Source organism: Blennius ocellaris (genome assembly GCF_963422515.1).
Source record: "Blennius ocellaris genome assembly, chromosome: 18".
Taxonomy (NCBI): domain Eukaryota; kingdom Metazoa; phylum Chordata; class Actinopteri; order Blenniiformes; family Blenniidae; genus Blennius; species Blennius ocellaris.
This window is the reverse complement of record NC_137667.1, coordinates 14,755,893-14,768,309: the sequence shown is the minus strand read 5'-3', so window position 1 is coordinate 14,768,309 and position 12,417 is coordinate 14,755,893. Positions and strand designations below refer to the sequence as shown.

The window sequence follows — 12,417 nt, the reverse complement described above, 5'->3', positions numbered from 1 at the left end:
ATGTCATGGCATTCTGTTGTGCCGGTCATCGGATGAGATGCAAATGTTTCAGGATGCAAACCATACCGTCTTCCTTTAGAATACCGGAGCAATAAAAGTAAAAGCCTCGTTGTAGTGTGAACTTTACCACTGATATTTGATTTCCATGGGAGCAGTTCAATGATTATTCTGAAGGTCCCTGACCGGGTTGTACAGTACAAAGGTACAGTAAATAACGGTTTGGGCTTTTTTGTATGTGACTCATCCAGGCTTTTCTGGAAGAATGTGGAGAGCACTTCACTCCAGAAGGATTACACCTGTAGAAATGAGAGGACTCCTCTGTGAGAAGATGATGAGGTCAGACCAGGGACGCGATCATTAATTTCACATGCCGGTTTAGTCTGGTTTCTTTCTGGAGCATTGCAGAGGCACTTTATTATGCTGCTGCTTTGATGAATCATTTGAGTCAAAATGAGTCTCGCTACCTGGCAACAATCATTTGATGATTTCAGTTACGGGAATATACAGTCGGATTTTTTTTTTTTTTTTTTTTTTTACCTTCACATGTATTATTACTGATTAAATATATTTGTGCTCATGCTAATCCGAGTGCATGTGTGTGGGCTTTGGCAGCAACAAGACTAATAAGGAGGAGGCGCTGCTCCAAAGGAAGACTGCAGCCAGCGCTCCCCCTCCCCCCAGCGAGGAGGCCATCTCGAGCACGTCGGAGGACGACTCGGAGGAGGATCGAGACGATGACGGCGCCGTGTCGCAGCGATCGACTCCCATCAAACTGCTAACAGAGTCTGGAGAAAGCAGTCGCACGCAGGAGGTATACGAAATACACACGTCCCAGTAGCCAGGAACACAGCGTTTGAGTTTAAATCAACAATGGAACATATTGAACAGTGCTTTTCATGGGGAATAAACAAAAATGACAGGAAGTTAGTTCAATTCAAGAAAATGTCATCTCTAAGAACATCAGGAAAACGTAATCCTAATCCAGACAGTGGAGGCACACAATATAACTTTTTCAAACTTTATGTCTGAAGTTATGACATCAACTTTAAGGTGATGCTTCAATTTGTTGGATATTCTTCTGCCCTCCCAGGATCTCAAAGGGGATATGATCAGAAGAAATCTTTCTATTTGCCTCAGACCAAAGTCTCAACGGCATTTTAATGATGCAGAGGTGGTGCTCTGAGGGCTTTATGACTCCCTACAGGGTTTCTTTCCCTGCTGGCTTCATTTGACAGATAATTTTCTTCCTCACCTGCTGATGTGTGACAAGAATTATGTAGATAAATCCACTTGAGGAACACGTGTAACATGTGCGCCTGTGATTCCTCTCCAAAGATGGTTTGTTGAACAGGAAAATCCGTATGAGAGACAATTTCTGTTTAATTAAGTTTTTAGTCTTGCGCTCCTTTTCTTGATTACTATTGAAGGTTTTTCATTACCTTTGACGATTGTCTTCATTGTTTAATATATTCTTTAGACTCTTCAATCTTTTGAAGCCTTTCATATTTGAATCTTCCTATACATCACATGTCTTTTCTCGCTATTGAAATGGTTGAGGGAGGACCCCTTTATTGTTATGGTAAAAAGTATACTATTTGGGCCGCCTCACATCAGTACCTGTTCACAATCAGCAGGTATTATTAACTAGAGGATGTGGGCCATGTGTAGTGGGATTTTGTCTGCTTTTGGGACTTCAGATTATATGTGCTTAAAAAAAAAAGATTTAAAACTTGACACTTAATTTGATAGAATTACTTCTTTTCTTTTTTTTTACAATTTGAGAGAAGATCTGGAGTTCAGGCATTTGAGCAAAGGTTGTATTTCCAGTCACCAGTTTTGGTTGAAAGAAGCCATGCTAAAGAAATATAAAGTCCGTTGCTTGTTTTAAGTCTCCCCCCCGCCCCGCTATAACTTCCTCTATTAACGACTTTCAGAACCGCAATTCAAAGCTGGGCCACGCCTTCAAAAGACTTTTGATGGCGTCGTCCACAAACAGTAACTCCATGATTCCGAACAGTTGTATGTCCAATTTCCTGTCAAAGATGTCAAACTTGCAAGTCTTGCTTTCCTTCATTTTTGATGGCTCATTTAATTCCATACTGTTAGTTTCTTCCCTTATGTTTACGGGAAAGATCTGGCACTCCTTACTAATGTTTTTTCGAAGTGATTCAAACACATCGCCCGTGGAAACATCATCAATATTTACTCACATCGCCTTAACGGACTACGCTTCATTTTGAGAAGTCATTGTTGAAGGAGTGTAAAGTGATCACAAGCTGTCCTTCAAGAATTGATTTGCTTGAGGCTGAATTGCTTTGATAAATATAATTAGATACAGCTGACAGCTACTGGTGGTTATTGAGAATATAGTGAACTGGATGACTTTCAGAAAAAACCCCATCATTGCTGTGAGCAGCAGTAAAAAAAAAAGAAGAAAGAAATAAAGAGTTATACTTTCAGATATAGTCGAGTACAATACCTTCAAATTGACAGGTCTGATGGTAGTTTAACAAACTGTGTGTCTGTGTGCATACACTCATAATTGCAGTCTGTTCTCAGGATCTGATTCACACCCGAGGTGGACAGATCACGCATTTCCATCCTCCATTGGTCCAGATTTCCTCTACCAGCAGGGGAGTCTGAACACAATTAACCAGCGCAGAGGGGAGGTCAGTGTGTTACCAGGATGGACTAAATGAACCAGAAAACAACATCCTCAATGGAGTTAAAAGAAACACCTTTTATCATTCATAACCTTTGATGTGTGAAGTAATTATTGACCCACTGTAATATTACTGTGGTGACAGGCATTACTTAAGGCCATCATCACCGCATCAGGAGTCCTTTGGCCGCCTTCGCCTACATCTGAATTTACATACATGGCTATGGCTCACTCTCATTCAGTTTCAGATTATTCAAAGATGGCTGTATTTGTAAACACACCCTTTTGGGATTCGTTGGCTGGTAATTAAGCATTGAAGCAGCTCCATGGAAGGGTTGACTTTTTGTTGTCTTGCACATTGTTGAAGGTTTTACCGTGAATGCTTCGTGATTACGGCTATTTCATATTGCACATCAGATGGTGTCAAGACGTTGATTCTTAAAAGGCCTTAATTTTCTGGGTGAGGAGCAGCAATTATGATGTCTGCTGCTCAGTTTCTTCTGTCAGGCTGGGAAATGTTAATGGTTTATCAGATTGTAGGCCACGTGAGAGGCGGGAGTCTTGCTTTCCAGCAAATTTGATGTTTGCTTCTTGGCCGTGCTCCAATACGGTCATTCCATGTGTTTTGAATGAAATGCTTAGGTTTTTATTAAATAGATTATTTAATGTTTATTTTGCATTTTAAAAGGCAAAAATGACATAGCAAACTAAGGGAAGGGTGAATTGACAAATGCAACTTTAAACTACAGAAAGAGGCTCTGTGGTCATCAAATGTGCATATTTTATTAAAGACATAGAAATAGACGTAGACACATAGAACAAATAAAATAAAATAAAACCATGTGTTCCCAACAGACAACTGATGTGAGACCCCGATAGCAAATCTCGACTTGGAATCATGTGCATTGTTCTGCCAGGTGACATAAACAGTCGGTGATTAACCAGTCGAATCCTCTTTCCTCCTTTTAAAGTAATAATTTTTCCCCTCGTGCGTCTTGGAAACACACAAGAGGCTTAAATCAGTGTCTTCATAATCAGATCAGATCAAAACTGTTTCAAATCCACCCAGGAGAAGGTGTTTGGAATCAGTTATTTTTTTTCCTTTAAAACAAGACCACATTTGTTGTCGTATTTCAAAGATCGGACACCTCTAAAAATAATTGTGTGCAGAAAAAGCAATTGATTGGCGATGGCTTAATGTTGCACTCAGTGTGAGACTAATGCTGACTCAGTCCTCAGTATTGGTCATCGCCCCCCGGTGAGCTCATAAAGGAAAGCTTGGTGGTCCACAAGGTTGCACCCTTGAGTGTTTTTGCTTCTCTCTCTTTTGTCACATGTGATACTGGAACAGATGGACCTAAAATGTAGCATTGCCTTGATTGGCCTTGTCTTGTATTTATATCTGCATATATACTGATTAACCTGAGGCTGTGCTGAAAGGTAACGCATTAATAAAGCCATTTAAAAAGATGGTACTGTTCAAGGCTCCACTCATAATTGTGCGTTCCCTTCATGCTCTTGCAAATGAATGTTCGAGCTGCGCTGCAGAATAATGGATGTGCAGAGGTTAAGAAGATGGTTATCTTATGTGGGAAAAACTCTTTGTGACACCTTTGGTTCTTTTTTTTCTTTTTTTCTTTTTTTTTTTAGAAATCCTCCGAATGGGACAAGGCTTTCTTTCAATAGACCACTTCAGGAAGTACTGGAGATTTGATTCAAATACTTCGACGGCTTGATTCACGTTAACTCTGTGCATCGGGCTGTTTTTTTTTTTTTTTTTATTGTCAGAATTTTAAGCAAAGGACCTGGCTCTTTCCCCATCCTTCTCCTTCGTATTGTGATTAATGGTTTATTTGCTTTAGTTTATCCCTCCTCTCTCTCGTCGTGGCCCTGAGCAAGGAGCTGGTCATGAATATTTCTGAGTTGGACGGCGAGCTCACGTGTCGGGCGCACACACTCGCTCTCATGCAGCTCGTGTCGCTGCCTGCGAGTCTGATCCCAGAGGACGGATTGCCAGGGTGCCTGCACAACACACAACTGTTGAAATATTTAAACGCTCGATCATTACCACATTTGCCATGTAATTTACACATGCTCATTTAATATTCCACCTCAATATGGGGCTGCATGTGCTCGCACGGATTCGCAGTGTGTGTGGGTGTGTAAGCGAGTGTTTGTTTACGCGTCTCGCTTGTTTGTCCCAGTGCTCCATATGGAGGTGTGCACGCTGCCGTGTATGTTTGCGTGTTCCCATATAATCTTGGTTTGAGCGAGGCTTTGTATATTGTTGCGATTAGGCGCGTGTATTTCTGTGTGTTCACAGCTGCCGTTGCTCGGACATGTTCCTATAAAGCCCTCAATCATCCTCCGCTCCCTTGCAGCCGAGATCAATACAAATACCGTGGATATTGAAAGCTTTACATTGAGCATTTTGCTGCAATGTCAGAAAACATTTGAAAAGAACAATGACATAGCTCGTCGCTTTCGGGGCATTTCAGTGCATGCTGTTATATAATGCCCTGCTTCCTTTTATACTTTATTAAAAGAGGGCAAAGTTCACCTCCTGCATTTCTATTTTGCCAGGTACATTATTTCTCTGAGCATCAGTTGAGAGATACTTGTAATCCGTTAGAATATAATAAAAACTACTATAGTCTGATTTAAATGTAGTCCATATTCTAAAGTAGTAGTTCTCCAATACTACATTTATGTACATCATGTTTTTTTTTTAATTATAATTCAGTTGAATATTGATTTTGTGCCACGTTGGGTTAAAGTCTGACTCTGGTTTTAATTCTATAGGGTAGAAAAGGCATCCAAGTCTACCATTGTAGAGTTCTAATGACTCGCTGTTGAGAGGGACCAGCTCAAGAAATACTTTTTGAGATGTATAACCTCTCATCTGAATACATTACGTTCGTGATATCTGAACTTCGCTCCGTCAGGAATGTCTGCATGCGTCCTTAACGTGCAGTGATCTGGCTGCTAAAGCCTCCTAATGGAGATACAGACAGTGACGGACAGTCACTCCCCCCTACGGCCAGGTCAGACCTCAGCGTGCTCAGAAAGAACATCTTTGTTGACAGGATTGAACTCGTTTGTCGATAAATGGCGTCTCTTCTCAAGATCAACATCTCTCTAACTTCTGTACCACTTTGGGTCAGAGGGCATTTGAGCTGATCTCAGCTGAATATTGATGAAGGCAGGATATGCCCCGGCCAGGTCAGCAGTCCATCGGAGGGCAAACCACCAGGCACAGTCATGTTCACGTCTAACAGCCATTTTAAGGTCACCACTTGACCTCCACACGGAGGTTTTTTTAACTGTGGGAGGAGACCCACACAGGGGGGGGGGCACGTACACTTCACACGAATTTCCATCAGTGTTCAGGCACATGTCGTTTCACGTGTACTCGTACCACATTTGAATATTTCGAGAAGACGCTCGGCGTCTGCCAAGGAAATCTGAACATAATAACACCATCCTCGCAATTTCACACGAAACAAGATAAATGTGTTGCATACGATACATTCCTGCCTCTTCACCTAAAGATGAACACAGAGGCTTCCCAGCTTCATTATTCCCTCGAACTGTACTGGGATAGATGGTTGAAAAGCCAAAATAAGCAGTTTATGTATCCATATTCATAAATTAATGTCATTATGCATTGTCTTGAAATGATTACAAAATGGAAATATCCTTTTTTTTTGCAGGTAGTTGTGATTCTCACACTGCCTTGAGATGATTTATTTTCCTTTGAAATCATTTACTATTAAATCTGTTTCGTTGATTAATCCTAATTAGGCTCTACTACTTCTTTATGGCACATCATGTGTCTTTTAGGTCCTTTTCCAATATGGTTTCCAAGTATAAAACATCGTCTCACATGTTTTTGCTACGATTATGATGCGTTTTTACCTGATGTTTTATTTGCGTTTATATTTTCAGACTAACAACAGTTTTTTTAAAGAAGTTCATCAGGTTTTAATCCAAGTGTTTACTAGATTACAGTTTGTGAACTCCATGTCCTTTTGCCTCTCACGTTGAGCCTCGTTGAATCCACTAGTGGGCTCATGTGGGTTACTATTATTATATCTGTATATCTTTGCGAACTCTGGACACATTGTGCAAACACCCCAGGAGGCCATCGTCTTCGAACATGAAAGAACACAAAACCACCTCATCAGACACCAGCAGTCTAATCACTTCTAAAGTTGCCCAGATTAAGACTCCTCTCGTCATCCTAATTACTCAATCAGTTATGGGAAAGCACCTGAACCCGATGACATTGCTGTGGGACACTATAACTTCCTCAAGTGTCTTTTTTCTTGCAGGGGGGGGGGATATCTTCAGGCAGAATTTAATTCTAATGTTCTTCGTTTTCACTTCTGCAGGAGATCCAGCAGCAGATGGCAAAGGAGCCTTATGGCCTCAATCTGGCCGAGTTTCCTCCTGCGAGCGACCTGCACATCTATGAAAGGTACATTTGCGTTACTGTTAAAAATGATTTTGAACGTGCATCGTTTTGATTAAGTGCGGATGCTTCATAATACATTATTCAGTAATTTATCCTCTGATGGATTAACATTTGAACTTTTATAGATGCCAATAATGTAATAAATTAGTAAACAATTTGTTACAAGCATGATTGAGAGAGCGTTAGCGTATGTATCCTCTCCACCACTATGCCTATTTTTCACGAGCAAGCTTTGCTGCAAACACCCCGAAATGGCAGCGAAGCGTTGTGTATAAATCAGCCGGTCGTGGGAATGTCATGTATTTCTGCAGAGGTTTTCTGTAAAGAAGACCCTGCATCATGCATGCAGCCGCTCTTTGTTACACTGAACCAAGAGAGGACAAACAGAAGAGTGATGCGTAACGCAGCAGCACCTTCGTCCCGTACCGCCTGTACTGCCTTCTGCATACACATCGATTCAGCTCAGTTACTCCTGCGCCCGCTTAGCAGCGGACCGCACCGCACCAGAGCACCGAAGAAGAACAGTGATGCAACCCCATTGTCTTTAGGATGCCCAGTTATACAGTATATGGCGCGGTAAACAAACATCAAGCGTCTTTCTGTTTGTGTGGCCTTCAACTCCCAGTATACTGTACATGTAGGTTGATGGGGCATTTTGAGTGTGCATGTGTCTCTGAAAGTTTAAAAAAAAAAAAAAAAAAAAAAAACTCTATCCGACATTTCTTGTTTGGGCAAACTTAGGTTTTTATGTTCTTGACAATAAAGTCTGTGTCTGTGAGGTATGAGGCGAAAAAATAAAAGGCGTCAACTTCTTTCTGCCTCACATTTGTGATGAGTTTACGTAACACTACCAGCTGTTCCTCAGAAGACAATTTCTAATTTTCACCTTTTTTTTTGGTCACTGTTCATGACTTCTCAAGTACAGATTGAGTTTTATTCTAGTTTTATCTTTTTAAAATAACATTTACCAACTTGAGTTTGAGTACAGCCACACAGTATTCGTACTGGTTGCCACCTTGTCCATGCGTCTGCATGTTACTGTTTTCCTCTGTTTATACTGTGATGGACTGACGACCTCCTGCGTGGTTGAACTTGATACGGTGGAGTTCAAAACACACTCGTAAATCCATTCTTTCTTTTTAAATTGGAATTTGCTGTAAAGCTCACCCATAAACTCCAAACACAGTTCAAAGCCTGCGCAAAATACAATTTGAAGATCATAAAACTGTTTGCACCTGCGATCTGCCTATTTATTGATCAGATAGTCAGTCAATAAATCAAACTTTTAGCTACAGCAAGTCGTGGCAACATGAACCAGGACATTATTTTACGTACTTGATTTATGCATCTGATATTCATTCTTGTGTTGGAAGCGTTTTCCTTGGACATAAAAAAAAAAAAGCCATGTTTAAAACTTTTGTGACGTTAAGATCTTCGCTGACTTTATTTTAGAAATGATGCTTGATTAAAGCATTAACTCCTGAACAAAAACTAATTCAAATTGCAGTGAGGAGTGTCGTTCATATCCTCCCACTGTAGTGGCACATAATGAGAGGAAAATTGCATTCATTACTGAAGTTGGAACAGCTCCAAAGATGTTATCTGCAGCCCGAGCTCGACAAATCAATGCATTAATATTAAAAATCATAAGCAGGAGCCAGAGGGGAACGCTCAGCTGTTGCATATTATTTTGTCTGTGGGAGAAAAATTACCTGTTTGAGATTTCATGATGTGATCTGAAGATTAAAGAAATCTCAACAGACACGTTTGGTGAAGATGAAGCTGGCATTTATAGAGTCCAATTTCGCCCTAATTCTGGGATAACATATATCGGGGTTTTTCTTTTTTTTTTAAATTCCCTGCAGGTTCGCTCAGTTGGGGGAGAGTCAGCACGAAGTGGAGAGAACCGAAAAATTAAACTTGGCAAACATCATTAGCTTGTGAGTATAACCTGACTCATTAACGCTCGGAAGAAAAACCCAATTACTCTTCCTCAATGATCCGCCCGCACGTGTCGTGTTAAAGTCTCTTTTATTTCTTTTCTTTTTTTTCCCCTCGTGCCCTTGCCCTGTTCGGCAGCTTGGGCAGACAATATGATGTGATTGAGAGCCTTCCAGTGTCAGTACAGTTTTTGCTCTTGCAACAGGAGGAGACTAAGAGTCTCACCTACGCTCCAAGAGAGAGGGAAAAGAGAAGATTGAGAGGAGAGAGGGGGGTAGGTGGTGGTGGACAACATGCAATACCCGTGTTAGTGCTACATATATTATTTACAGTTATCAGACTGATCCAAATATTTTCCAACTGTTATGAGATTAAACCAACGAGCAGCTCTATAGACAGTAACATGATTTTCTAGTTTGATGACCAGCTATTGTAAATGCTTGACATTTTTCAGGTGGTTTGGTCCGGTCCCAAAGGTGCTGCTTGAACGCCACCCAAGCCAAATGAAAGGGACTAAAGAGAAATGGAGTGATCAATGTTCGTTTATATTGTCCACTGAATTAAGTTATGTATGAAGAGAATCTGCAATTTTCTGCCAGCATTCCTTCCTGGCTTTCGCCGCAGCAACACCGTTGCTTTTGACCTGGATGTTCGAATTCTTCGCATCATTGAAGAATAATTGTCTGCTGCTCTGCAGGGTTTGTGATTGGTCAGACGCTGCAAACGTTGTGCCTTTTATCTGAACGTGAACTGATCAAGATGGGGAAAAGCCTGGTTTCAATTACCGAGTTGATATCCAGCTTCATCGTACCGCTTAGCAGGATTGCGAATGTCCGTGTTTGTCAACCAAAGTAACGGAGAAAATATCCCGGGTATGTTGATGATAGCCGAGGCCCGCAGGTGTGCTGCGGCCAAGCCTCCGCTTTCGTTTTTTTTTTTTTTTTTTAATGGCTGCCCGCAGTTCTTCCACCTCTTCTCAGCCATGTCATTCCCCCGTTAGTTCATCTGTTGTCTTGCTGCTCACTGCAGCTGTGACCCTGCTGCTCATTTACCCTCGGCTACAAGTTTAACCACACGTGCGACAACAATATTGAGCCATAGAAATGCAAGGCTACTTCGCGCCACTCTCTATCTTTGGACCTCAAAGCTGGACACACACACACACACACACACACACACACACACTGGAATAGCATTTCATGGACAAACAAATCAGTCATGAGACACTTTATTTTTAAGTCTCTATTTTCATGATAAAAGCCTATATTTACTTTCTGCTTGCTGCACTTCATCTTTAACTGCTTCTTGGTCTTGGTGTGCTTTTTCAAAGACATTCATGTGCCTGAACATTCACATTCACGTGCGCTCACTCTCGGAATGCGAGCTCAGAATGCAAGACATTCATTGGTCTGCAGCTCCAGTATCAAACTCTCCCCTCTCGCATCTGTTCTTCTGGTGTAAAACACGTGTCGCTTCACGACCGCTGAAAAAAGAATTAAACATTTATTCATTCAGTGAATTAATGAGTTTGATACTTTTACTCAGCTAAATTATAGTCTTTTCCCTCTGTTTAAGACATGCCAAAGGGTAATCATTGTTTAGTAGATAAAGGCATAAAAAGTAAGAAAGTGTGTGTTTGTGAGATTTTTTTGTAAAAAAAAAAAGAAATCGATAAACATGGCAATTATTGCTCTTTCACCCTTTAGAAAGAACATACATTTATCATCCCTCCTAAAGACACATTGATGTTTTGTGTGCAGTTTAAGCATATGAAATTGAAATCTTTATTGCATGAGTGATTTAACTGGGATGAATGCAGGAATTTATTAAAAGCACGTTTCTCCTGTGCAGTCATTACATTCATGTCTGCTGTAATGGCTTGGTCAGCGGATGTAGACATGTCTAATATAGATGCTGACTATTCTGTCGATCACACACAGACGGAGAACATATATTATTACAAGTTATTAATAAGCTCTTATTCAAATTAGCTGCATATAGACCATCTATAGCAATAAATTGCAGTCTTACAAGCAGCCAGAGTCCAATAATAACAAAAGGCAAGAAGGCTTACAAAAGGTTCTCATTTCTCGACACGCTTGCAAGCGTCATTATTTTCTTCTCCACAGATGTATAGCAGAAGTCTGATAGCGCTTGGTCTTGTGAAAATAATGACCAGTTCAAGATGGGAGGTGCTTAAGAGGCTTTTGAAGAAGGGCAAGAGTAAGGCTTGTGATTTGCTTTTCTTTAAAAAAAAAAAAAAAAAAGTCCCACACAGGTATTGAGGAAGCCAGATGGGCTCAGCAGATTGTTTGCGAGTGCAGAATAAGTGGTTAGAACATAAAAGAAGAATTATGGAAATTGCAATCCAAACAGGATTTAAAGAAATGGTGGAAGGACAGTAGAAATAATTTCACGTGGCAATGTTGCACGTTGCTGCGTGAATGCACAGGTTGGAGAGAGAGAGAGAGAGAGAGAGAGAGCGAATGTGCAGGTGAAGAAGACGACGACACTCGCTAGGAATGTTTGTGTGAGGAACGTGAATAGAAGTGATTGCCCTTCATTTTTGAGCAGATGAAGAAAAAAAGATAAAGTTTGAAGGTCGTGTGAATATTCCAGATGAGGACAAGGAGAGCAAGAGGTTAAAGACTTGATTCAGAGAGAAACATAGTTGGTGCAGTAAAAACACATTTTCAAAGTTTAAAACTTACTTTGAATCTCCACATAATTTCAGGACACTAAACACTATATGCATTCCACACAGTGGACCTTGAACCACCCTGTTCTCCAGCTGAGATCATTTTCCATGTTGATAATGAAAATAGTGTCACCTGTGCTTTAATAATAGCCATAATAAAATTAAAAGACATTCATACAATATGTTAGTACCAGTAATAGTATGAGCATAGAGAATAGGTAAAGGTGGTAATAAATACAATATTGATATGATTGATAATCAATAATTACTCGTCAATCATAATAATGGTGTATGATTATTACCAAACACTATTATTAGTGCTTGAAAGAACAAATCATTTCAAAAAGGGAATTTTAACAAGCATTAAAAAGCAGAACTCTTCTTTTGCTCTTCAGGTATTTATGATTTCTACTTAGTTTGAATCCTCTCCAGCAGTGTGCGTGATTTGATTAATAGTTTTAGCCTCCTCTGTCTTTTTAGGATGATTTTGTCTGAAAATTAAAAGGGCAGAGCCGTTTCAGACTTTGAATGACAGATATGTTTGAATACACGTCTTCCCTGATGCAAAGCAGCATGAACTAAACGTCTGCAAAATGTTTAATTCTTAGCTTGTTGCCCTTCCTGTTAGACAAACGTTTA

The 12,417-nt window shown here is 40.4% G+C and overlaps 1 protein-coding gene across 3 annotated transcripts in view; it reads left to right on the top strand.

Moving 5' to 3' along the window:
- fig4a (FIG4 phosphoinositide 5-phosphatase a) overlaps nt 1-12,417 on the top strand; it is a 47,527-nt gene that overhangs the window by 32,378 nt on the left and 2,732 nt on the right. For 2 of the 3 annotated variants that reach the window (XM_080514492.1, XM_080514491.1), the window contains exons 21-24: nt 613-811; nt 7,057-7,142; nt 9,005-9,079; nt 9,219-9,717. In XM_080514492.1, the coding sequence (XP_080370618.1) occupies nt 613-811; nt 7,057-7,142; nt 9,005-9,079; nt 9,219-9,495 (637 nt within the window). In that variant the 3' untranslated portion in view covers nt 9,496-9,717. Of the gene's footprint in view, nt 1-612; nt 812-7,056; nt 7,143-9,004; nt 9,080-9,218; nt 9,718-12,417 lie in introns of those variants that run through there. The other variant, XM_080514493.1, reaches the window with a different exon arrangement.